Consider the following 22,268-nt stretch of genomic DNA (forward strand, 5'->3'; position numbering starts at 1 on the left):
AGTGGGGAGGGAATAGAGAACAGACACACAGGCAGAAACATCTGGTTTGGGGAGGACTGGACTCTCTGAAGCAGAAGCTACAGCACCCCAGAAACATCACAGTATAGAGGTGAGCAGAGAGGCGGGGTTACTATATACAACTGAACAAGGAGGCAGGCTTTATGTTAGACATCTGGAGCAAGGAGATGACACATCTGTTCCCATGCCTTCTTCAATTAGCTAATCTTTGTAGGAAGCAGCCTCAGTAGGGGAGCCGTCTTCAAGCCATGGACATGGGGATGGGGCGCTTTAGTGGTAGACATTTTCTGCACATACTTTCAATATTTACACTTGGACTAGGGAAAGATTTGCCATTTCCCGCGGGGAAAGAGTCTATTGGGTTCTTGATGTGGTGACAGCATAGATCCACTGGGAGCTCCTCGGCTCCCCACCATGCTGGCTGTGCCCCCCTAATGGCAGACTGCAGTCGTTTAACCCAAACCCATTCATCTGTGCCCTCTTCTTTCATCCACCACAACAGAAGGATCTGGAGAAGTCACTGAGCTCACCAAGAACCGCGGCCGGCCGTGGGCAATGAGGCTTCAGGGGAAAATGGCTTTAAGAGCCTTTTGCCTTTTTTTTTTTTTTTTTTTTTTTTTGTAAACAAATGCAGCCAGTTTTGATTCCTGGTGTCTTAGCTACCTGACCTGGAATAACCTTGTGATACCGCAAGCTAAAGTAGCGATTTTGTAATCATGAAGCACGAAGCCAGCATAGCATGCTAAGAGAATAAACGTCCCCAAATCCTTGGTGAGGTCGCTGAGCAGCTCCCCCAGCCCTGGTCAGACAGTTTGAGGCTTCTTAAGAGTGTGAAAGCCGGGCTCGCGCCTGTAATCTGAGCTCTCGTTAGAATGGCCTACACCCAGACTGTGCAGGCAGTCTTGTGCAGGAGGGTCTCAAACTCAGAATAAAAGTCATTGATAGGTGAGGGTGTGTGTGTGTGTGTGTGTGAGAGAGAGAGAGAGAGAGAGAGAGAGAGAGAGAGAGATTAGGCCATGTTTAGACCTAATTGAATTGATTTTATTCAAAAGAAAATCACCACATAGTAATTTGAAGTTATTTATTTTTTCAAAATTGGCTTCTTGGTGAAATGTTTTAGAAAACATTTCAAGCGCATATTTTAGATTTTCTGTATTTAATCTCTATTTCAACACTTCCAAGTATACATGAAGACAGAAGCGGCCATATGACCCTTTCTTCACACACCCATGAAAGGTCAGTGCCCAGCTCAGCCTGTTTGCAACTTTCCTGGGACGGAAGCTTGCCCCACGTAAGTCTCGAATTGCCAACACCATCTATTGATAGAAGATCTGTTGGGCATGAAACCCAAACTTTGTAACATTTTCTACCGCTCAGGGTGGCTATTTACAGGCATTTTTATAAAACCTTTTGTAGAATTTTCTTTACCCATGAGCTTCTCAACCCCGTCTAAGAGCAGGCTGTTCCTGAATAAGGGTCAGAACAGGAAGGACACGCTGAATGGATGCACCTGTGGACTCCTTCTGCCTGCTGGGCAGGAAATACCAAGGGAGGCCTTTGCAGCTCGGCCCCTTCATTTCCTACCTGTTTGTTGGGTACAGGTTTGGACCGTTCAAGTCTGCCAGGTTTCCACCAGTCTGGACATGAGCCAGCCACTAGCCCTGGCCTCTGAGAGCTCTCCCTGAATCTAAACGCTTCCAAACACAGGCAGACCTTCGCTGTTCTTGGCAATGTGAAACTCCCCTGTGCTTGTGAGCTTTGGGTTGTTTTTCCAAATGTGATTCAGGGGGCGCCCAAGGTCTTGTCTGCCAGATTGTCACCCCTCTGTGGAAGCTGCATCTTAGCCTCAGAAGGCAATTACTTAGGCCCCCATCCCATCCTAGAGCTTACAGGTACCCACACCAGCCACAGTTTCTATACCAAACCCTGACCAACAGGTGTTCTGACTTTCAGGAATAGATGGGGGGGGGGGAGCAGACATTTGCCAAGTGCACATGCATCTATCTGGGCATTTGGGGAACCCTGTTGACTCTAGTGCCACTAAAGAGAGACAGACTACAGCCTGAAAGTTTCTACTAACTTGGAAAGCCAGGCGGATTACACTCAGTTCTCAGGGGTTTTTTGTTTGTTTGTTTTTTGATTGTTTGTTTGTTTGTTTTGTCTTTTCCCGAGACAGGGTTGCTCTGTGTAGCCCTGGCTGTTCTGGAGCTCATTCTGTAGACCAGGCTGGCCTCAAACTCAGAAATCTGCCTGCCTCTGCCTCCCAGAGTGCATGCGCCACCACCGCCCAGCAGTTCTCAGATTTTAAGTTATGTGTGCCTTATGTTGGTGGATGGGTCTAGAGTGACTATCAGTATTCTCTCTATAAGCTATTTTTTTTTTTACAAGTAATGCCAAACTTCATATCCAAACTAAGCATTCCTGTCAGCTACTCCCTGTCACCTGTTCAGCCAGCCCTAGAGGCCGAGACAAACTTTGCAGGCAGCAAATGATTTCAGCCCCTGTGCCATACCGTGTGGCTCCTGCTAACGTACAACGGGTAGACTGTGCCAAGATGTAGCTGTGTCTGTGATGACAGACACTAGAACTTACAGGCAACTCTAGCTCAGTGGGACAGGTAAACATCCACCATTACCCGGCCTGGGGCCACAAGCTGCCAGACATTTTCTTGATTAATGATTGACCGGTGAAGGAAGAACCAATCCACTATGGATGGCGCCATGCATGGGCATGTCGGTGATCCTAGGTGTATTCAAACAAGCTGAAATGGCACATGCTGTTCATCCTGGCACTCGGGGCAGAGGCAGGCAGATCCCTGAGTTCAAGGCCAGCCTTGTCTACAGAGCTAATCTGGGACATCCAGAGAGCTACATAGAGAAAGAAGAGAAGTTGAGTAAGCCAGGAAGCGACATTCTCCAAGGTTCTCTGCCTGGAGATCCTGCCCTGACTTGCCTCAGTGAGGGACTGTGACTGTTAAATGAAATAAATTTCTACCCAGGTTGCTTTTGCTCACATTATCCATCGCAACACAACACTAGAAATCTAGAGGCAATGCCCAGATCCAATAGAGACAAAATTTCCTTAACAAAAACTACCAAGAGAGGCTTGGCACCAAGGCAGGCAGAACCTACTAGAAGAGCTTCAGAAACGTGTGCGCACCTACAAGTTCCTCTTCATTCATCGTCTCTATGGCCAACACGAGGAATAGGAAGCTGAAGGGCGTCCGTCCAGAAGGCCTGGAAACACAACCACATGTTCTTTGGCAAAAACACGGTGATGGTGGCCTTGGGGGAAAGGCCATCTGACAAATACAGACAGCCTGCATCCGGTCAGCAAGAACTTGAGAGGTGATATCAGGCTCTCTATTACCAACTACACGAAGGAAGAGGTGACCGACCGAGAGGCTCACAGAGATTATAGAAATGGCTTTTGCTTGAATTGGGAACAAAGCAACCTTGACTGTGAGCCTGGATCCAGGATCCAGCATTCCAGCTGGAGCTGCCTATTGCCCTGAAGAAAGCTGTGGTAACCATGGTATCTGACTATGAAGTATGGAAGCAGGGTAATGAGCTGACCTTAGAGCAGGCCGTGTCCTGAAGCTTTGGGGGGATGCCCAGTCTGGAAGATTCCAACAGTTAGACTGACTATGACCTGTCTGAGAGCGCACCAGAGTCTGAGGGAGAATTCGAGGAGGGGGAGGAAGAGAAAGAGGGGGTGGTGGTGGTAGTGGAGGAGGAGGTGGAGGAGGAGAAGGTGGAGGAGGAGGAGGTAGAGGAGGTGGAGGAGGAGGAGGGAAGATTCCAACAGTTAGACTGACTATGACCTGTCGGAGAGTGCACCAGAGTCTGAGGGAGAATTCGAGGAGGAGGAGGAGAAGGAAGAGGAGGAGGAGGAAGAGGAGGAGGAGGAGGAGGAGGAGGAGGAGGAGGAGGAGGAGGAGGAGGAGGAGGAGGAGAAGAACCTTGAGACTCAGCCTTTCCAAGTTCTTCACCTCCACTGGACCACCCAGGACTGCTGTCACCCCTCTGGATAGAGCAGCTGTTTATTTTGCTTTGGATAAAGAGAAGGGGAGGTAACGGTTGGAGGTGACTTTGTTTCTATAAAGAATGAATTTTTGCCTGCCTCTGCCTCCCTAGTGTTAGAATTCAAGATGCCCGATGCCCACCACTGCCCAGCTGAGTCTGCTAAGCTTAGTGTCACACTGCTTACAACATGAGGTGGTGATATCTCCACCATAGAAAGACGCTGTGGAGAGCAAACCTCCGAAGGCCATGGGCCACTCTTGTTCTTAGCACAGCGGAGCAGCAGAGAGGACCCCAGCTGTTAGGGGGGCCTGGTGGAAACTTGCCGGTGAGGATTTCTAGAGGCATCACACTAGAAAAGGAAACAAAACCCTTCCAAAGGTGCCCAAAGGTGCTTCCAGTTCCACTTGGCTGTGTTCTCTCTTGTCTAGCAGGCCAATCCTGACAGACCGGACCCTAGGACCAAGAGGCCTTGCCTCAGGTTGCTTGAAGGCTGCAGATCACAAACTACTCCTCAATGCTAAGCAAGAACACACAGTCTGAAAGCTTGAGATTGCGTGCATCTCAGTGAGGTCCTGTGGTAAATAGGGATAGCAGGGAACGGATGTCTCATCTCTCAGACACGACGGACGCAACACCAGTTTGGATCGAACTGTGAACTAAAGTCCCCGGTAGAAGGCAGCATTGAAAGAGTGTGTCAGGCACACACACACACACACCACTCACAAGCACATACTCAATCATCCCGGTAGCTTCAGAGTGAAGGCCACTTTGCATTTCTGCTGTCCCACTCGGGGAGACTGAGGCACAGAACCCAGGGATCCCATCCGGGGTTGCAGCCGTGGCGGTGGGATGGGCGTGGGAGGGAGCGCTGCGCTGGGCAAGCGGCGGCGGCGGTGGAGTTTCCCAGCCCTGCTCTGCCCGCAGCCCCCGACTGCCCATATAAGGTCGCGGGAATCCAGGCAGGGTCCGGGCTCCTGAGGCTCTCCAACGCTGCAGCCTCCTCCGCGGCGAGGAATGTGTGGAATCTCCCTCGCCCGCAGCGCGCCCCCGGCAGGGAGGACCATCCGGGAGTACCCGGGCCGGCGCGAGCACAAGCCCGGCGCAGTCCGGGTTCCCGCTGTGGCTCGCAGGTGCCTGTCTCGCCGCTTGGGGGAGCACGACGGCCGTCGGAGAGGCCGGGCAGCGGCGCCACTTCACCTGCCCGGGGCAGCGCAGTGGGGCCGGGGCGGAGGAGGAGGAGGAAGAGCAGGAGGAGGGTATCGTGGCTTTGGAGGAGGAGGAGAAGGAGGAGGAGGAGCCCGAGCCCGCGGCGCTGGAGCCCGGCACAAAGTGAAACTCCTGGAAGCCGCGCGCCCTCGGGCGGGACCCGGCCCCGGCTCTCCCTTGCTCCCGGCGCCCATGGCTCTGAGCAAAGGGCTGCGACTGCTGGCGCGGCTGGACTCCACCGGCCCGAGCAGCGTGCTGCTGGAGGCGCGGGGCCGCGGCGACTGCTTGCTCTTCGAGGCCGGCACGGTGGCCACGCTGGGTGAGTACCGCGCTCTCCGTCCTCCCAACGCGGGAGGGAGGGAGTTAGAAAAGGCGACCGACTTCGTGGAGACCTGGGGACCAGCAGCGCTCGATTCCCCGACGGGGAGGACCCCGGCAGCTTGGGGATCGCCAGGGGCGCTTGTCCGTGGGAGACCTGTGTGCGGCAGGAGGGTGCGGGGGAGGGAGGGACACCACCCCTGGCTGGGCTCGCCTGGTGGGGGGGGGGTCTCCGGGTGCGTTCTTCCCGGGGTGGGGGCGTTGGGAGGCGGGCGTCTGTTCCTGGAGAGCCAACTGGCCAAGAGTCCGCTCCTATCGCTCAGTGCTGAATCCTAGATTGTTCGGGACCCCCTGAGGAGGGTGCCCCGAGGAGTCCACCTAGTGCTCCCTTGCTTGTGCACCTGTTGAATACACCAAAGCCGCATTGCCTCGCCTGAACAGGTGACACGGTGACACGCAGGCACCAAAACAGACTTTGTCGATGCCACCCTTCATTTGTCTCCTATAAATACTTCCTCAGAAGCAGGAATAGAACCTGGAAACAAACTCACTCTCTGGTGACTTTTTCTTTATGCTGGGTGTTAACTTTATCTTTATGCTGGGTGTTAACTTTATCTTTATGCTGGGTGTTAGGTGAGGGCAAGCCGCTGTATTTCTTTGACTGACCTCAGAAATCTTGAGATTAGCCTGGTGCTAAGGACCTTACAGACAAAATCTTGCACAACCTTTTATAGTTTTAGCTCGTAATAAAGGTAAACAAACTGAGGCCCAAAGAGGCTAAGACACTCGCTCCAGGCAACACAGTCTTGTGCGTGGCTATTTTGGTGATGTCATGCGATGCATGCCTTCCTGGTAAGCCCAACTTTCGGATCCCTAGTTTTGTAATTGACATTTGCAAGAAGGTTTAGGAAGCATAAAGCCAACAGTCAGATAGGATCGGTAGGACTTTAATAATGAGCCTTGAAGGGCGGCTTTAAGACAGCGGGTGTCCAGTTGTCCATCCTCCTGGTGTTCCTAGCTAAACAGGAGGGCTTCTATTTTTAGGAGGTAAGAAATGCAAAAGCACTCATTTGCAAAGCGCTTCCTGTCTCCCTTGTTCAGGTTTGTGTGTGTTGACTCAAACTACAAAATACATATTTGTGTGTGTACATGCACATGTCTTAAAGGGGGCAGGTCGGTTTCCACTCCCTGGACCATGCCATTCATGGGTAACTAACTTATCAAGCTGGGTGTGGTGGAGTACACACCAGGTTCATCTGGGAAGAAGAATTAAGCCCTGGAGTTTCATACCAGATTGGGCAATCCAACCAGACCTCCAAACGTGCTGTCAAATACAGATACAGAAAAGGGAGAGAACAAATAGCTGGTTTGCCGTCCGTCACTTGATCAGGGAAGGAGGATTCTGTGTCCAAAGTAGGCAGTCATGGACTAATCATCACATTATTGCAGTTGGAGTTCTGTCCTGACAAATCTAAGCTTGGTCATTTGATGCAGCCTTGAAAGAAAACCACAGACATTTCCACTCCATTTTAGTCCTTTTTACTCCATAACACATTTCTCAGAACCCAGCGGTAGACTTCATGATACAAAGTTACTGTGACTTCACAGAGGCTGAAATGTCTTTCAGTTGGGCGTCAGCAATGCCAAGGGGGTGTTCATGCCCCAGTGAGAGTGGTTTGGAAGCCACTTAGAACAGGTGTCTCCTGTCAGGCAATCTGAGTTTGGGCCACGGTGTATTTTCCTGGTGGCAATGCTGCAGTACTTTGGATTATAGCAGAAACTGTAATGAAAAGAACTGGCAAACCTTCTAAACCTTCTAAACCTTCTCTCCTGTTCTATACTTCTATCTCTGCACTAACTGGCTGTTTTCAGTAGACCATTAGCTGAATTACTTAACAGTTTTGGGGATTTCCCGCCCCCCCCCCTTGGCCAACGAAAGGAAACTCTTTCTTTCTCTCTCTCTTTTTTTTTTAAAGAAATTGTAGCCTTTGCTGATAATGTTGTGAGAGAATTACAAGAGAGCCTTTGTTATTAAAAAGTTATTGCTTTGCACTTTTAAAACATCCTAGCCGGCGCGGTGGTGGTGCACACCTGTAATCCCAGCACTCTGGGAGACAGAAGCAGACGGATTTCTGAGTTCGAGGCCAGCCTGGTCTACTGAGTGAGTTCCAGGACAGCCAGGGCTATACAGAGAAACCCTGTCTCGAAAAAAAAAATCCTAAATGCCTCATTGTTGCGTGGAATAACTCTGAACTTGATTCTCCACCTGTTCCCAGGGCGTTACTTCCTTTTCCTTGACATTTCTTTTTCCCCAAGGAATAGGACTGGCGAGGAGGTGGTGATGTCCCATCTTCCAGTGAACTAGATCATGGGTCCCAGCACTTATGTGGTAGTCCACATCTGTCTGTAACTCCACTTCCTGGAGAGCTGATGCTCTTTTCTAGCCTCTGAGGTCATCAGGCCCATGTGGTGTACAGATGCATATTCAGGCAGAACACCCGTATACATGAGATAAAAATAAACTTTTTTTTTTTTTGAGACAGTATCTCAAAGCTCAGGATGGCCTGAAACTCATCTCATCCCTACCTCTCAGAATAAAAGATGTGTGCCACCTCACTGAGCTAATCTTTTTAAAATATTTTAATTTTTAATGTCATGTTTTTGGGTGTTTTCCCAGCACATATGTCTGTGTACCACACATGTGCAGTGTGATGCCACAAGAGCTAGTTGGATCCCTGGAACTGGAGTTAAACATAGCTGTGGGCCACCGTGTGGATGCTGGGAATCAAACCTGAGGCTTCTGGGAGTGTCCAGTGTGTTTAACTGCTGAGCCAACTCTCTGCTCCACCTTCCCTGCCAAATAAATAAACCTTCGAGGAAGGAAGGAAGGTGCACGATCTCGAGTGGCGGCTGCAGTGGGGGAGGCAGACAGGCGTGTGAAGACAGTACGGTCATGGCGGTCTATTCCTGACTCCTTCCTTATGAGCCAGGGGCATGGCCGCCTGCTGTTTCCCTTGGTCTGTCGTTTTCTATGCTGGGCGGCTTTCCCAGTGAGTCTAGGCTCGGAGCCTAATGGAGTACAGATTCCTGCCTTATGGGGAATAGTCTTTCTTGGCCTCGGTGTTCTAAATTCTGTCCACACTTTTACTGGGCGTGGCATGATGGGTGGCTTGCGTGACTGAGCCAGCAGCTGTGAGTGTATCTTTGTCCACAAGATGAGCCAGAACCTTCTTAGTACCTGTCCTCCTGGAGGCGCCATCTTGAGAAATGTCTCCTATTCAGTAACTGCCCATTTGGAAAGATGGGCTCTTGGACTGGATACTGAGTATTGGATACATTGTTAGTATTGAAGGAATACTAACAATGAACAGTTGGTGAAAGAGGGAGTGAGTCCAGTAGCCTCCCCTCAGGTACCCTCCCTTCACCTGTTCTAAACTACCCTCTTCTTCCAGGGAGAGCTTTGCTGATGGTCTTTACACCAGATCATCTTGCCTGCTAGCAGAAGGCTTGTTGAAGGAGTAATTCCAAAGTTCCGTTTCTATAGAATTCAGTTAAGAATCCTTTGTGTGGATGTGATAACATCTTCCAGAGGCAGGAGATGTACAGATAACATGCACCAGTCTGGAAGACCTTTCCAATCTTTGTGGTAACCCGAGTTAGTGTTTGGAGCCTTCCTCGTAGTATAGATGTTCTGGCCTTGAGTGCTGGGACACCGTACCTGCTGTCTCTTCGGTCTCTGCTTTTTTTAGACTCAGGGTAGACAGACGAAACACATTGATCCTCATTGGATTCCAGCTGCTTTCAGAGAGAGTTCTGGTGCCCTAAAGTCCAGGAACAGCCCCCAGGAAGGGCATCTGGGGAGCAGCCCTGTGTACACCTGGGTTTGCTGACTGAAATGCCACCTCATCCTGCTCTAGCCTTGTCTTGACAGTCAGGGAAAGGTAGGGAAGGAGGCTGGAGAGACTTAAACAGTTGTTAAATGCTCCTAATTTTTTTTTTGGGGGGGGGGACGTTCCTGGGAAAAGGTTGTGCATGACCAGCTGGTTTCCTGACTAGCCCAGCGGCTCTGTCTGTCAGATGCCACAGCCATGCTTGGTTTGCACGAGGGAGATGGCCCTGACCCCAGCTAGGATCCTTTAGAACTGTTCATTTTCTTAGGCTTTGTAGCCAAAATGTGTAAGACGATTGCAGGGAACCATTAAGGGGCCATTGTACAGATACAGAAGAGAGGTGGACATAGAAACATCCTGACCTGGGCAATTGGAGCTCTGCTCCAGGGTCACAGCAGCTGGTGGGCCCCTCCTTACTCTATGTGGACCCTTTCCACAGAGAAGGTTTTCTCTGCACCCTGTTTGTAAAAATAAAAACTAGGTAACCATGTCTTTTTTTTTTTATGTTGCAAAGTTGTTATTACTTCAGTTCTGAATGGTCTCTCATTGGGACAGTGTGGCTCAAATTTTTATTTTTAACATTTAATTGTGAAAATGTTCAATCATACAGAGAAACAGCGGGGGGAAAAATCAACCTTTGTGGACTTATCTTTAGTATTAGTGGTTATCAATATTTTGATAAATTAATATTTTTCCACCCACCCCTGTGAGTAAAAAGAGCCTCCTAAAATGTAGTTTGTTCTGTGCCAAGTGAGATTTTACTTTTCTCCCATTGACTCTTTCTCTCTTATTTCCGTTCAATTTGTTTTATTTTGCCATACATTAAAAAATTTAGATATCTTTATGCAGACAAAGTGATGTTGTGATATAAACAGCATGGAATGACTAAATTAAGCCATTGAGACATTTGTCTCAAATACAGTTTGTTTAGTCTCTTATGATGAGGAAATTAATTTACTCTTTCAGCCATTTTGAAATGTTCAATACACTGTTACTAACTCTAAGTCACCTACAACAGACTATTCAAGTTCAAAATCACAGTAGAAAGGGTGTGAGTGTATTCAGGTCATTTGGGAGTTGGTGACTCTTGGCTGGGGACCCCTGTTTGGTCACTGGTGGGCTCAGGAGGAGACCCCTTGATTAGAACTAGCCAAGGGATGATATCCATTAGCATCTGTGCTGGTCCTGGATACTCCTGCCGTCCTGCACCCTGTCCCTCGCTGTGCAAACTACCCAGCCTGTTTCCTGATGCAGAGATAGACTCCTTCCTCAGGCCCCTGGCTGATTAGCTAATGGAGGCAGCTACCATAGGCCCCTGGGGCTGGGTCAGGGCAAGTGGAATGGAACCTAAGGTAGCCGGACATCTATCTGCCTGTGTACTTGAGACTCCTGGCAGAGGCAGACGGCCAATAGGGGAGGCAGTGGGGAAGATAAGGAGCCAGGATTGATCAGCTCTGCCTGTTGGCTACATTTTAGTCTTGGACCTTGCTGGTCAGTCATGGAGATATGCTTCTCAAAGCAGAAGGACGAGACATGTTTTGATTACATTTGATTAAAATAGAGAAGGAGGTGTGGAGGATCATGGTCCTCTGTCCCTAGACTCTACAGACAGCCAGGCTGGCCGCCTTGGGCACATGTGCCAGTCTGTGGGCCATGGCCTACTTCTGAAGCTACATGTATTTGGCTGCTTAGTTTCTACAGCCTTGCCAAGTGAGAAGGACGGGGACCATTTCCCCTACTTGATTGCCTTCCAAGCCCCAGATAAACGGATCTGAGCCAGACCTGGGAACTAGGTTGGAATCCCTAAACATTTCTGAGTGGGCCCTGTGGTATGGTGGCCAACCTACTGAGAGTCAAAAATCAAGCCAGGCCAGGTGGGTGTCTGGAAGTGAGGAAGTCTCAGAGCTTCAAACTGCGCTGTAGACTCAAGGCTGTCTGCAGGCAGACTAGCTCCATCCTCAGGGCTAAACAGCTCAGCTAAGGGCACTTCCCATTTTTAAGGCCCTACTGGAAGGGTTTCACCTTACCGGTGACTGTTCTTTCTTCAGGAATATTTAGGTGAATGAAAAGCTTCAAGAGCCATCAGGGCCTTGATCCGGAACTCTGCCTGAAGCAGTCACGTCAGGAAATAGACGCAGATCAGGAGCCTGTTCGGCTTCAAGGGGTTTGTTGCAAGTAGACTTGACAAAGTAGACTTTCAACCAGTTCAATAAACTTTGGTTCAACTTGACAATAGCTGAGTAGCATTTGATAATGTGAGCTGGGTGCCATTTTAACTGGTTTACATGTGTCCATTTAATACTCAGAATAAGGCAAATACTAGTGAGCTCTATGTTATACTTGGAGAAACTGAGGCACAGAGAGGCATAAGAATGTGTCTGAGGTAAAATGGCATTCTTGCTATAAAAAAAATAAGCAAATATATATTTGAAGAAAGACCTCATTTGTCCATTTGTCCTGTGGGCTTGCTGGTGAATCTGTCCACCCCACAGTCCATCCAATTAGAACCGGTTTCATCTGATACACTTTTAACAGAGGACGCTCCTACTTGGAAGCAGGTCTCCTACTTTTTTTTTTTGAGCAGAGCTGGGACATTATTAAAGAAAAACGTGATGCTTCAAGCAGTGTGTGCTCTTCAGGCCTGCATTCCTGGGGGATAGAGTGGAGGCCAAGCCCTGGTGTTCTTTTTTTAATTTTTATTTAATTAATTAATTAATTAATTAATTTTTGGTTTTTGGAGACAGAGTTTCTTTGTGTAGTCCTGGCTGTCCTGGATCTCACTCTGTAGACTAGGCTGGTCTTGAACTCATAAATCCACCTGCCTCTGCCTCCCAAGTCCTGGGATTAAAGGCGTGCACCACCACTGCTCTGCTAAGCCCTGGTGTTCTTGCCTGTGGATGTCTTGGCATAAACAGATCCTGATGCAGTTTCCCCATGGGGTGGTGGTAGAATGAGTGGTCCCCATAGTCTCCTCTGTTTGAATGCTTACGCTCCAGCTGGTCGAACTGTTTGGGAAGGATGAGGATGGGCCGGCTTCATTGGAGGGGGCGTGTCACTGGGGGGGGCGTGTCGCTAGAGGGGGCGAGTTACTGGAGGTGGGCTTAGAGATTTCAAAAGCCCCTCCGAGGCACATTCTCACCCTCTCTGCCTGCAGATAAGGATGTAGGCTCTTAGCTACTGCTCCACGGACTCACCCTCTGAAATACTAGCAAACTCAACCGAATGCTTTCTTTTCCAAGTTGCTTGGCTATGGCATTTCATCTCAGCGAGGAACAACTAAGACGATCACGCAGCAGAAACAGTCACCTCAGGCTCCCTAAGGACACTTCTAGGAATGTGAGGACTGTTACAGATGAGATGTAGGACTGGGTCATCCGAGCTCTGGATATGAGTCAGAAGTTTCTAAGTGAAGTGGGCACTGTGGGAGCAGACCCCACCCACCGGCTCCCTCCTTTCCCTGCTCAGCCTGTCCTGGGAGTGAGATGATCTGCCAGGCAGGGGTTCAGAGCAGAGCTAGGCACAAAGGTACTGGGCAGGCACTGGCATCTTTGCCAAGGTTTGTGTGGGAGGGCTAGGTGCACCTGGCAGGTCGCACTTGTCTGTACTTATGATATATGGGACCAGCCCCGGTGCTGCTTGCTCCTGAAAGTTTCCTCCTGGCTTAACAAATGCTTAACAAAAGCACGGTTCTTTGGGAGCACATTAGCCACCGAGGACGGGTGGCAACTTGTTCTGGTGGCTTGATACATGTCCTGATATATAGACATGGGGGTTTGAGTTCAACCTGAAAGCAGCGTTTTTAGGGAAATGGGATTCCCTCGTAAGGACTGCCATGTTGGGGAGAGGATACTCCCCCCCACCCCCTGTGCATGGTCTGCACAGCCTTCAAGCACCGGAGGATGATGGGCTTCTCTCTCTTCTGCTCTCCTGGACCCCATGCCCAGCGTTCAGGCAAGCTCCTGCTTTGTCCTCAGATCACATCTGCTTTAGGTGACGCTATCTATGTCCTGAGAACAGACAGGGCCCCATCCTGGTAGGTCTTGGGGAGGCTCAGAGCCATATTCCTCCCTAGTTCCATTTGCAGTAGATGCTCAGGCCCAGGAGACAAGGCTATCCCATTGTCTTGTCAAGATTAAGATGAAGACTCAGGGGATGGAGAGATGGCTCAGTGGTTAAGAGTACTGGTTGTCCTGCCCGAAGACCTGAGTTCAATTCCCAGCACCCATTTGGCAGTTCACAACTGTCTATAACTCCTGTTCCAGGGGACCTGACACCCTCACACAGACATAAATGCAGGCAAAACACCAATGTAATATATATATTAAAGACAAAGATGAAGATACAGCCAGAGATGAAGATATAACCCTCCCGTTAGGGTTGTCTTTGTAGGAGGGCAAAGTATTGATGATTCAGATTGTTAGAAGCCATCTTTACCCAGAAAAATGAAACTATGACCTTCTACCCCCTTAGCAAACCCCTCTCTTGTCTGCCCTGCCCATCAGTGAATAGCAGAGAAGGAGGTGGCCGCTCCACTTGGTAAAATCGGCCTTGGAGAGATGCCCTACACATGGGACACCTGCTTTACTGTCTTGGTTGCCGCCTTCTGGTCAGCTACGTGGCCTCAGATACCTCCTCTTCCTGAGGGGAAGCGTATGTCCACCTTGACGCAAATATCAGCGCTATGGGGCCTTCAGAACAAGGAACTGCTTGCCTGGCTACCCTCCTCCGGAACTCGGTGCACATTTGTTAGGGAAAGTGATGGCCGTCGTGACCACAAAGACCAGGTCACAGGACAGTTTAGCCTTCGGGGTTGGCTCTGGGTTCCTTCTCTGCTAGGCGTAAACCACAAAGCATGGACAATGTTTCAAAACTTTGATTCTCTACCTACACCTCCTGGGGGTAGTAAAATGCAGAATCTGCCTCTGGCAGGGCAGAGTGTGTGTGTGTGGGGGGGGGGAGGGGCGTTAATCTGTATTTCTCGCCAAGACTCGGGGTTGCTGGTCCACAGACCACACTTGAAGTGGTGAGGCTCTACTTCAGCACTGCCTTGGGAGAGGAGGCTTGAATTAGAGCCCTTTCTCCCTCTACCTTTCTTTCCCTTTGGGAAACTTACTTAATCCTTCTACAGTTCAGAATTGTAATCGGGAAGCAAATGATCACAACAAGACACAGCTTCTCCTATAATGAGAATCCTTTTCATTTTTTTTTTTAAGATTTTTTTCTTTTATTTATATGAGTACCCTGTAGCTGTCCTCAAACACACCAGAGAAGGGCATCCCATTACAGATGGTTGTGAGCCACCGTGTGGTTGCTGAGATTTGAACTCAGGATCTTTGGAAGAGCAGTTGGTGCTCTTAACTGCTGAGCCATCTCTCCAGCCCAAGAATTCTTTTTTTGTTGTTGTTTTATGTTTTATTTCTGTGTATGCCTGTATATTTGTGCAAGTGCGTGCCACTTGTGTGCGGGTACCCCTGAGATCAAAAGAAGGCATCAGATCCTGCGGAGAGGAAGTCACCGGATGCCCACTCTCCGAGAGTCTCCAGCCCCTCCTTTATAAAAAAAAATCTTCCAAAGTAAGCATAACTCTTTCTGGGATACTTTTTACTAAACCTCATAGTGGCTCCCAGCCCCTGGCAGAGCTGACTGAGGTAGGCTTCTCTCGTTGATGAGTCCTCTGTCCCCTCCCTCCTTTCCTCTGTTCCTCCTGTGCCCTCTTTCCCTGCCACTGTTTCTCCTGAATGCTGTGTTTACTAGACAAGCACTGTGGCTTGAGACCCACCCACTCCCACCCCCACCCCACCCCCACCACCGATTTTTAAGCTGCAGTGGAAGTGTCTTGTTCAGAGCTTACCACTAAAAAGGGATCACACTGTATAAAACCAAATGTAAAATGAAGAGCAGTCACAGTCTACACACAGATGGCCTAGTCACCCCAGGTTTCTGAGTGAGCATCTGACCTTGGTGACATCTTTTTTCCAGGTTTCTGGTTAGCTTTGCTGTTGGAAAACTTAGGCTACTGAGAGTTGGCTAGAAGATTCCTTCAGAGAGCAAAGAGACTCAGAAGAAAGACTTGGGGGGAGAGTGCCCAAGTCCGTGCGGGCTTTGGAGATGGTTCCATGACTTCTTGGGGATCCCAGACTGCTCTTTAGTTCTGTCTTCTCTCTCCTGAACAGTCTCGGGAACTTAAGGTATTAATTCCATCTTGGACACCCAGAAACTCTTAAGATCTGGTCCCGAGGTGTCCAGGAGTGAAGGGATAGTCATGTCTGAGCTTCTTGGCATCCTCCAGGAGGCAGACAGACAGACAGATCTGAGAGTGTGCAGGAGGTCAAATCAGAGTGGAAAATGTTGATGTGCTACTTTGGTCACTAACTTGACACAATAGTCTATAGGATTGTGAGATCCTATAGGATGTCTATAGGATGACCTGAGAGGTCTCCATGAGAGATTGTTTAGATCAGTGTGACCTGTGGAGATGTCCTGGAGACAAGGCAGAGTGTCTTAAGGTGTCTTGGTGTGGGAGAGGCTCCTTATATACTGTCAGGTAAACTAACCAGGTCTGAAAGTTTGGTAAGTGTCAGGTTTACCTCCCAAAGGAACATTCATAAAGCCCAGCAATGAGATAGGCGGGCAACACAGGGCAACGTGACAGAGGCCTGTAGGACTTTTTGTTGCTACAATTAGAAAGTATGACCAAGGCAGTTTATAGATTCTTTCTTGGGTTTATGGTCCCAGAGGGAGAGTCTGCTTGACCAGGGAGGTGTGGCAGCTGGTGTCTTGAGCAGGAAGTTGGTAGATCGCATTTCCATTCACAAGCAGGGAGCAGGAAGCAAGACAGGAAGTGGGGTGAGACTGTGAACCCTCAAAGCCCACCCCCAATGGTGTATGTCCTCCAGAAAGGCTCTGCCTCTTAAAGATTCCTTAGCTTTCCCAAACAGCACCAGCTGCTGGAAGCCTCGTGTTCAGAGTCCCGAGGCACTCCTTCACACCACTCCAAGGCCTTAAGTAGACTTTCGTGAATGGATAGCTTTAATTTATTTAAAAGGTACCCATTTGGTCGGGGGCTTGATTGATTGATTGTTCAGTAAAGTGACCTGAGTTCAGACCCCCAGCTCCCATGTAAAAAGACCTCAGGCCCCACCATGTGCCTATTCCGTGGCCAGCCAGGCTAGCAGAAGCTTCATTTAGAGACTCTAACTCCAAATAAGTTGGAAAGCAATTGAAAAGGGTATTCAACGTTGAACTCTGGCTTCCACACACATGCCCATGTGTAAACACATTTGCATACTAATATGCTTGTTTAGTCCCAACACACACACACACAGAGCTGAGGAAAGGGTGGATATTTGATAAATAGGGACGCCAGTAACTACTGTGACATCTGATGGGACCCTTGCTGAATGTTCTGATCAGGCCTTGCTTGACACACAGACTTAGAAACCTGGGTGTACCTGCAGGGTGGGGCTTCTGCTTCTTACTCAGGGAAGTTCATGCAGGGGACTGCTCCCACAACCAGTAGTCTGAAACTAACTCCTCCCCCATCCTAAAGCCCCGTGCTCCCTAGGAGTGAGCCTCCCTTATGGCAATCATATGTGTTTGAACTCCAGGTTTCATGAAAGGGACATAACATGTTATAAAATTCAGCACATCTAAGCAAGTCCCAAGTGTGACGGGCTGTCCAGATGTTATAATTCACTTATTGGTTTTTCTTGTCTAGGGGCTAAATACCAATCAAGATCTTTTACTAGAATGAGTGTTAACTTGTTAACAGTTGACATTCCTCTACCTTTTTGAGGTTGCCAAGGGTCTTGGTTCATTTTCTGTTGCTATAACAAAATACCTAGTGATAGCACTTTTATAAAGAAAAGAAGTATTTAGCTCAAAATCATGGAGGTCCAAGCCTATGGTGAGGACCTTGTGGTAGATAGTATCACGTGGCAGGAAATTGTGTGTGTGTGTGTGTGTGTGTGTGTGTGTGAGAGAGAGAGAGAGAGAGAGAGACAGAGACAGAGAGACAGAGAGACAGAGAGACAGAGAGACAGAGAGAGACAGAGAGAGAAACACAGACACAGACATAGTGGCTGAGACGAAATCATTTGTCAAGAGAGGAAGGAGAAAGCCCAGGAGAGAACTAGGCTTTCTCACTCATACCTGTTCACTTCAGTGTCTGCACCCTCAGACCAGCATTAACTCCTGCGTGAAGTCACAAGAAGTGGCCTCCTACACAGCCAAACCTCTTACAGTTTCCACTGCTTGCCAGCACTGCCTCGCTGGAAACAAGCTTCCAACACGCACCTGTAGGGAACAAACTGGATCCAAGGCACAGCGCCAGGGTTCAGGGCGAGACAGATGTCCGGTGCTTATACTGAAGGTGGGGAAGACTTTGCTGAGCCATTGGCCAAGCACAGCTATACGGACACTGATTATAGCCTTGTGTGAAATTAGACATTATAATAAACTATAGAGACAGGTAGGGGCTGATTAAGTATTTTAAGAAACCCTGCTTTCAAAACTTTAGAAGAAAACAGTAGATGTTTTCCCAGTTCTGTGGTGTGGAAAGACCCTTAAAGTATACAATTCGGAGGCCATAATGGAAAGCCAGGCAGAGCTGAGAAACACCTTGATGAAATATGTTGTACAGAGAGAAAAATAGACGAATACCATGTGTGCATCTCTGAATTTTTCCCACAGAGCTGGTAGGAGGTATAGCATGTCTGTCTCTTTCCCTGGGTCATGCTGATAGGTTTGACGACACAGAAACTTCACACTGTACTGTAGAGAAAGACACTTGCGGTGTTAAAAGAATCTGGGACCTTTAGCAACTTGGTAAGGGCCAAAGAGAAATTACCACGGCGTATAAGAATGCCTAGAGCTCAGGATGGGCAGATGGGCAGTGGGGACTGGCGGGGGAATAATAACTGATTCTCAAAAGGGGTGTGTGTGCAAACAGCCAGAACAATGGTACAGGCGCAGCCAGCTCTGCCTGGCATGGCCATCTGAGTGTGAACAGCCCTGCAGGGGTGAGGCCTGAGTCCCCTTCTCTGGCCTCTCCTGTAAGTCACATGGAGGGTGACTGCCAGCCTACTTCACCAGCCACCATACCCACCTGGGCCTGCAGCTGTGCCTTCACACCTGCTCCCTTCACATGGCCTGACTCCTCCCTCCCCTCCCCCCAGGACATTAGGTTCTCCCTCGGCCAGGCTCCCTGGGTGGGTCCTGAAGGCTTCTTAGACAAGCCCGGACTGGTCTTGCCTCTTTTAGGTTCAGTTTGCAGCTGCGAAATGCAGGCCTAAGGCTGGGAATATCAGGGCAGGACACAGGTGCTCAGGGTGTGAGCTGCGTCCCAGAATAATCCTGGAGGGGTCTGCGGTGTGTGGGGACCGGTGGGCTTTCCATCTGGAAAGACCGGGACTGGGAAGGACAAAACAGCTCCTCGGGTTAGAATCCGTGACAGGCATCAGAGGCAAAATGGTCCAATACCCCCCAATGGTTGGGGCCCCAGAACCAAGGATTCCATCAGCAAATGACACCAAACCCTGCTTGTCAAATATCCCTTTGTTCCAGGCCCCTCAGCCCAGCGTTTCTTAGATCCTGTTTATCTTTTGTTTATAAACCGCACACTACACATATGCCAATGTTCGCGGGGAATGGAGTTTGGGAAGTCTGTTCTGACAAAACAATCTATGGACGTGTACTGATTCAGCCCAGAGGCCATTCTATTCGAGTTGAAGAGGTAGGAAGAGTTAGAGGGAGCCACTGACAAGCCGCCTAGAGGAAACACTCTGAAACTGGAAGAGGTGGTGGTAACAGGTTATCCCAGGATTTTTCTTGCCCTTTTGAGGAAATGGCAAGAGTATTTGCTGCTGTCAGTCAGGGCCTCTGTAGACAGACAGACCTTACTGTCAGTTCAGCAGCTATCCATGAACAAAGGGGTCACAAGAGTCACAAGCGTGTGCCCCGAAGAGCAGAGGCAGGGATGTGGATAACGCATGTGTGTCTGGTGTCTCTTCATCTCTCCTGGTCACGGCGACATTGCGCCATCTCAGACCCTGGATGCCGCTCCGAGGTGGTCTTAAAGCGGGGGAGGGGAGCAGCAGAGCGGGGGGGGGGGGGGGGGAGTGTCGTTTGGCACATTCCTCAGCCTTCTGGAGCTACAGCCTATCTTCAGGGAAACACCACCCTTCAGACTATTCCTTCAGCGGTGTGGACTCCTCCAAACTGGAGTGGCCTTTCCATGGGGCTATTGTGCTTGGTCATAAAGCGGGCTGGAGGCTTGTATGGGTCCTTGTCATTTACTGCTCTGCGGGAGTTTGCTGGGAGCTGGCACTTCAGGGGGACACCCTCGTGATCACACACACACACCATTCCCTGGTCTTCTCCCGTTTGATCCCCATCCCTGGTGAAGTCGTTTCAGCGCATGCTCTGCCGCCTCTGCCAGTCTCATGGTGGCCCAGGCTGCCCTCTCGCCTCACCCGTAGACCTGTTTCCGGGATGAGACCACCCCCACAACGCTCTGTTTCAGTCACCCAGACCTCTGCCCACTTCTACGTTCACCCCAATCAGTGGTCCCATAGCTTGCCAAGGCCTAGGCACAGCAGCCCTTAACCTGCTGCCGCCCCTCCCCCACCTTGCCTGGATTCGTGCACACATGCAGACAACTGTCCTTGTCTGAAGTCCCCAGTTGGGAACAAGCCCAGATCTTCTCATCTCTGTGCACACTAATGTTGCTCAGTGTAGCAAGGGGGGGAGGGGGAGAGCAGAGGGGAGGGGAAAAGGGAAGAGGAGGGGGGCGGACGCCACCCATTATTTCCAGCACCATGGGGTGATTTGACTGTTTCTCATCTCAGTTTCTCATCTCCCCTCTCTCACCTAATCAATATGCTTCCTGCTTCACAGACAAAGTAATTAGGAGGGAACTTACACCTGCTTGCCAACTCCGCCCCGTGTGCCCAAGACTACCCCGACTACCCCGACTACCCCTTCCCCATCTCTTGACCGCTTGCCTCCACAGACTCCGCTTTCTCTCCTAACCAGGCCAACTCCCACCCTTCCCAAAGGGTTGGGAAGCTCACCCTGACCCCGACCCCCAGCTCATTTCCCAGGTACCCCTGTGAGTGGGTGTTTGTCTATGGCACTGTGTTGTCTGCGCATGCGCACGCAGTGCTGGCTTCCCTCCTCTATGGGAAGCCGACCCACTTGCCACTCCTCTGAAATCTTTCATCACGGCCCCAGGGATGTCCACGCTGGGGAATCTTCCACCCCGCTTTATCTCCCAGGCATTCACATCGGCTCCTCAAGCATTTTCCTTCCTTGGCCTTCAAATGCTTCATTATCCTACACGTTGCTACTATCTCTCTGTCTCTCGCAGCGCAAGGAGGCCCCTGTGGATCACAGCCCGTGGTGTCTCAGGGGTGAGTGGGAGAGTTTGGCGCAGGTCCGAGGTAGGAGGGGACTTAACCTGGGGAGGGGAGAAGAGGTGGGGAAGAACTCAGAAACCAGTTTGGCTGGTCTGTTCAGGAAGAGATGACAGGGCAAAGGAAGAGTTGGCAGGAGCAGAGAGAGACCTGCAGGGACCCAGTGGACCAGCAGTTGGTTGGGATCCACATGAAATAGCTTGTGTGAAGACTGCTGACTGAAGGCCTCCTTCAGGAGGGTTCCCTGAGGGAGACGGACTATCTCTAAGTGGACTAAGTGGTCTAGTCATACATAGCTTGTTGCCTCAGAGGAAGATCTGAAGGCCGTTTACACAAGGAGAAAGGGGTGTTTCCCTGCTTCCTTCTTGTCCCTTTGACCCTTCTGCTCTATGTAAAAAGAATGCAGAAGCATCTCAGAGCTGAGTTTCTTGTCTGGTCCTGTTTTAGGTCGTTTTGTTTGTTTGTTTTGTTTTGTTTTTAATATACGCATTGCCTTCTCAGATTCCCCGACTCTGCACTCTAGCTATCTTGTAAGGAGCTAGTTATAAATCCTCTTGATTTGGTCACTTCATCCAAGCTAATGTATCTTGGCAGGGCTGGGCTGGGGTAGAGAGGTGGGGGAGGGGTGTCCACAGCCTGTTCCAGTTACGACTGTAGGAGACTCTGCTTTCTTCCCAGTTTCTCTGGGCTAAGATGTCAGCTCAGCTAGTAAGAGGTTGGGCATCTGCTTGCTTAGCTGATGTTCTCTGATGTCCCTCTCCCTAGATCTCTCTGTGGCCTGGACCTTTGCCGAGGGAGAGGCAGTGGGGAGGAGAACAGTGTGACTCTGAAACTGACTGCCTGGCCAGTTGGCTTTTGTCTTGGCCTCAGCTCCTGTTTCAAAACAGATGTTTTGATTTCCACTGTGCTTAGCAACCTTGCCTTCGAAGCCTCTCTGTGCCCCCAGGGAGACCTCTGTGAGAGCGAGAAAGGCTTCAGAGCCCGATAACTAGGAAAGAAACGGTCACCACTGAACCCGTCATCCACACACGAAGGAGACTTTGAACAGGGTCCATATGTCCTCTTGAGACCCTGAAACCCAAGAAAGTGGTATCACATCATGGCCAGGAATGTGGTCTGAGTGGTCCTTCAGTCTCGGGCTGACTGCCCCATTCATTTGACCGCTTGTTTTTCTAACGTGTGGGCAGGGCTTTGCTGGCAATTCCTTATGGGATGTAATTGTGGAAAATATTACAGAAAGAGTGACTGCAGTTTGATTATGGAGCTGGCTTGGCTGCCTGCTTCCTAGGAACAGGCCTAGACTGGGCTGGTCCTTCTTCAGATGAGAAAAAAAAACAGTTTTTATCATAAGTCATGTTGGAAGACACAGACAGCATCTCTTGAGTTACTAGGGAAAT

General features: G+C 49.8%; 1 protein-coding gene and 1 pseudogene across 2 annotated transcripts in view; both read left to right on the forward strand.

The window, feature by feature from the left end:
- Positions 1 to 3,069: 3,069 nt before the first annotated feature.
- Positions 3,070 to 5,376, forward strand: LOC127673728 (mRNA turnover protein 4 homolog; annotated as a pseudogene).
- Synj2 (synaptojanin 2) overlaps positions 5,324 to 22,268 on the forward strand; it is a 98,159-nt gene continuing 81,214 nt past the window's right edge. Inside the window, exon 1 of one of the 2 annotated variants that reach the window (XM_052169224.1) lies at positions 5,324 to 5,568. In XM_052169224.1, coding sequence (XP_052025184.1) covers positions 5,442 to 5,568 — 127 coding nt within the window. In that variant the 5' untranslated portion in view covers positions 5,324 to 5,441. The remainder of the gene's footprint in view (positions 5,569 to 22,268) is intronic. The other variant, XM_052169223.1, reaches the window with a different exon arrangement.

The sequence above is a fragment of the Apodemus sylvaticus genome, chromosome 23 (genome assembly GCF_947179515.1).
Source record: "Apodemus sylvaticus chromosome 23, mApoSyl1.1, whole genome shotgun sequence".
Taxonomy (NCBI): domain Eukaryota; kingdom Metazoa; phylum Chordata; class Mammalia; order Rodentia; family Muridae; genus Apodemus; species Apodemus sylvaticus.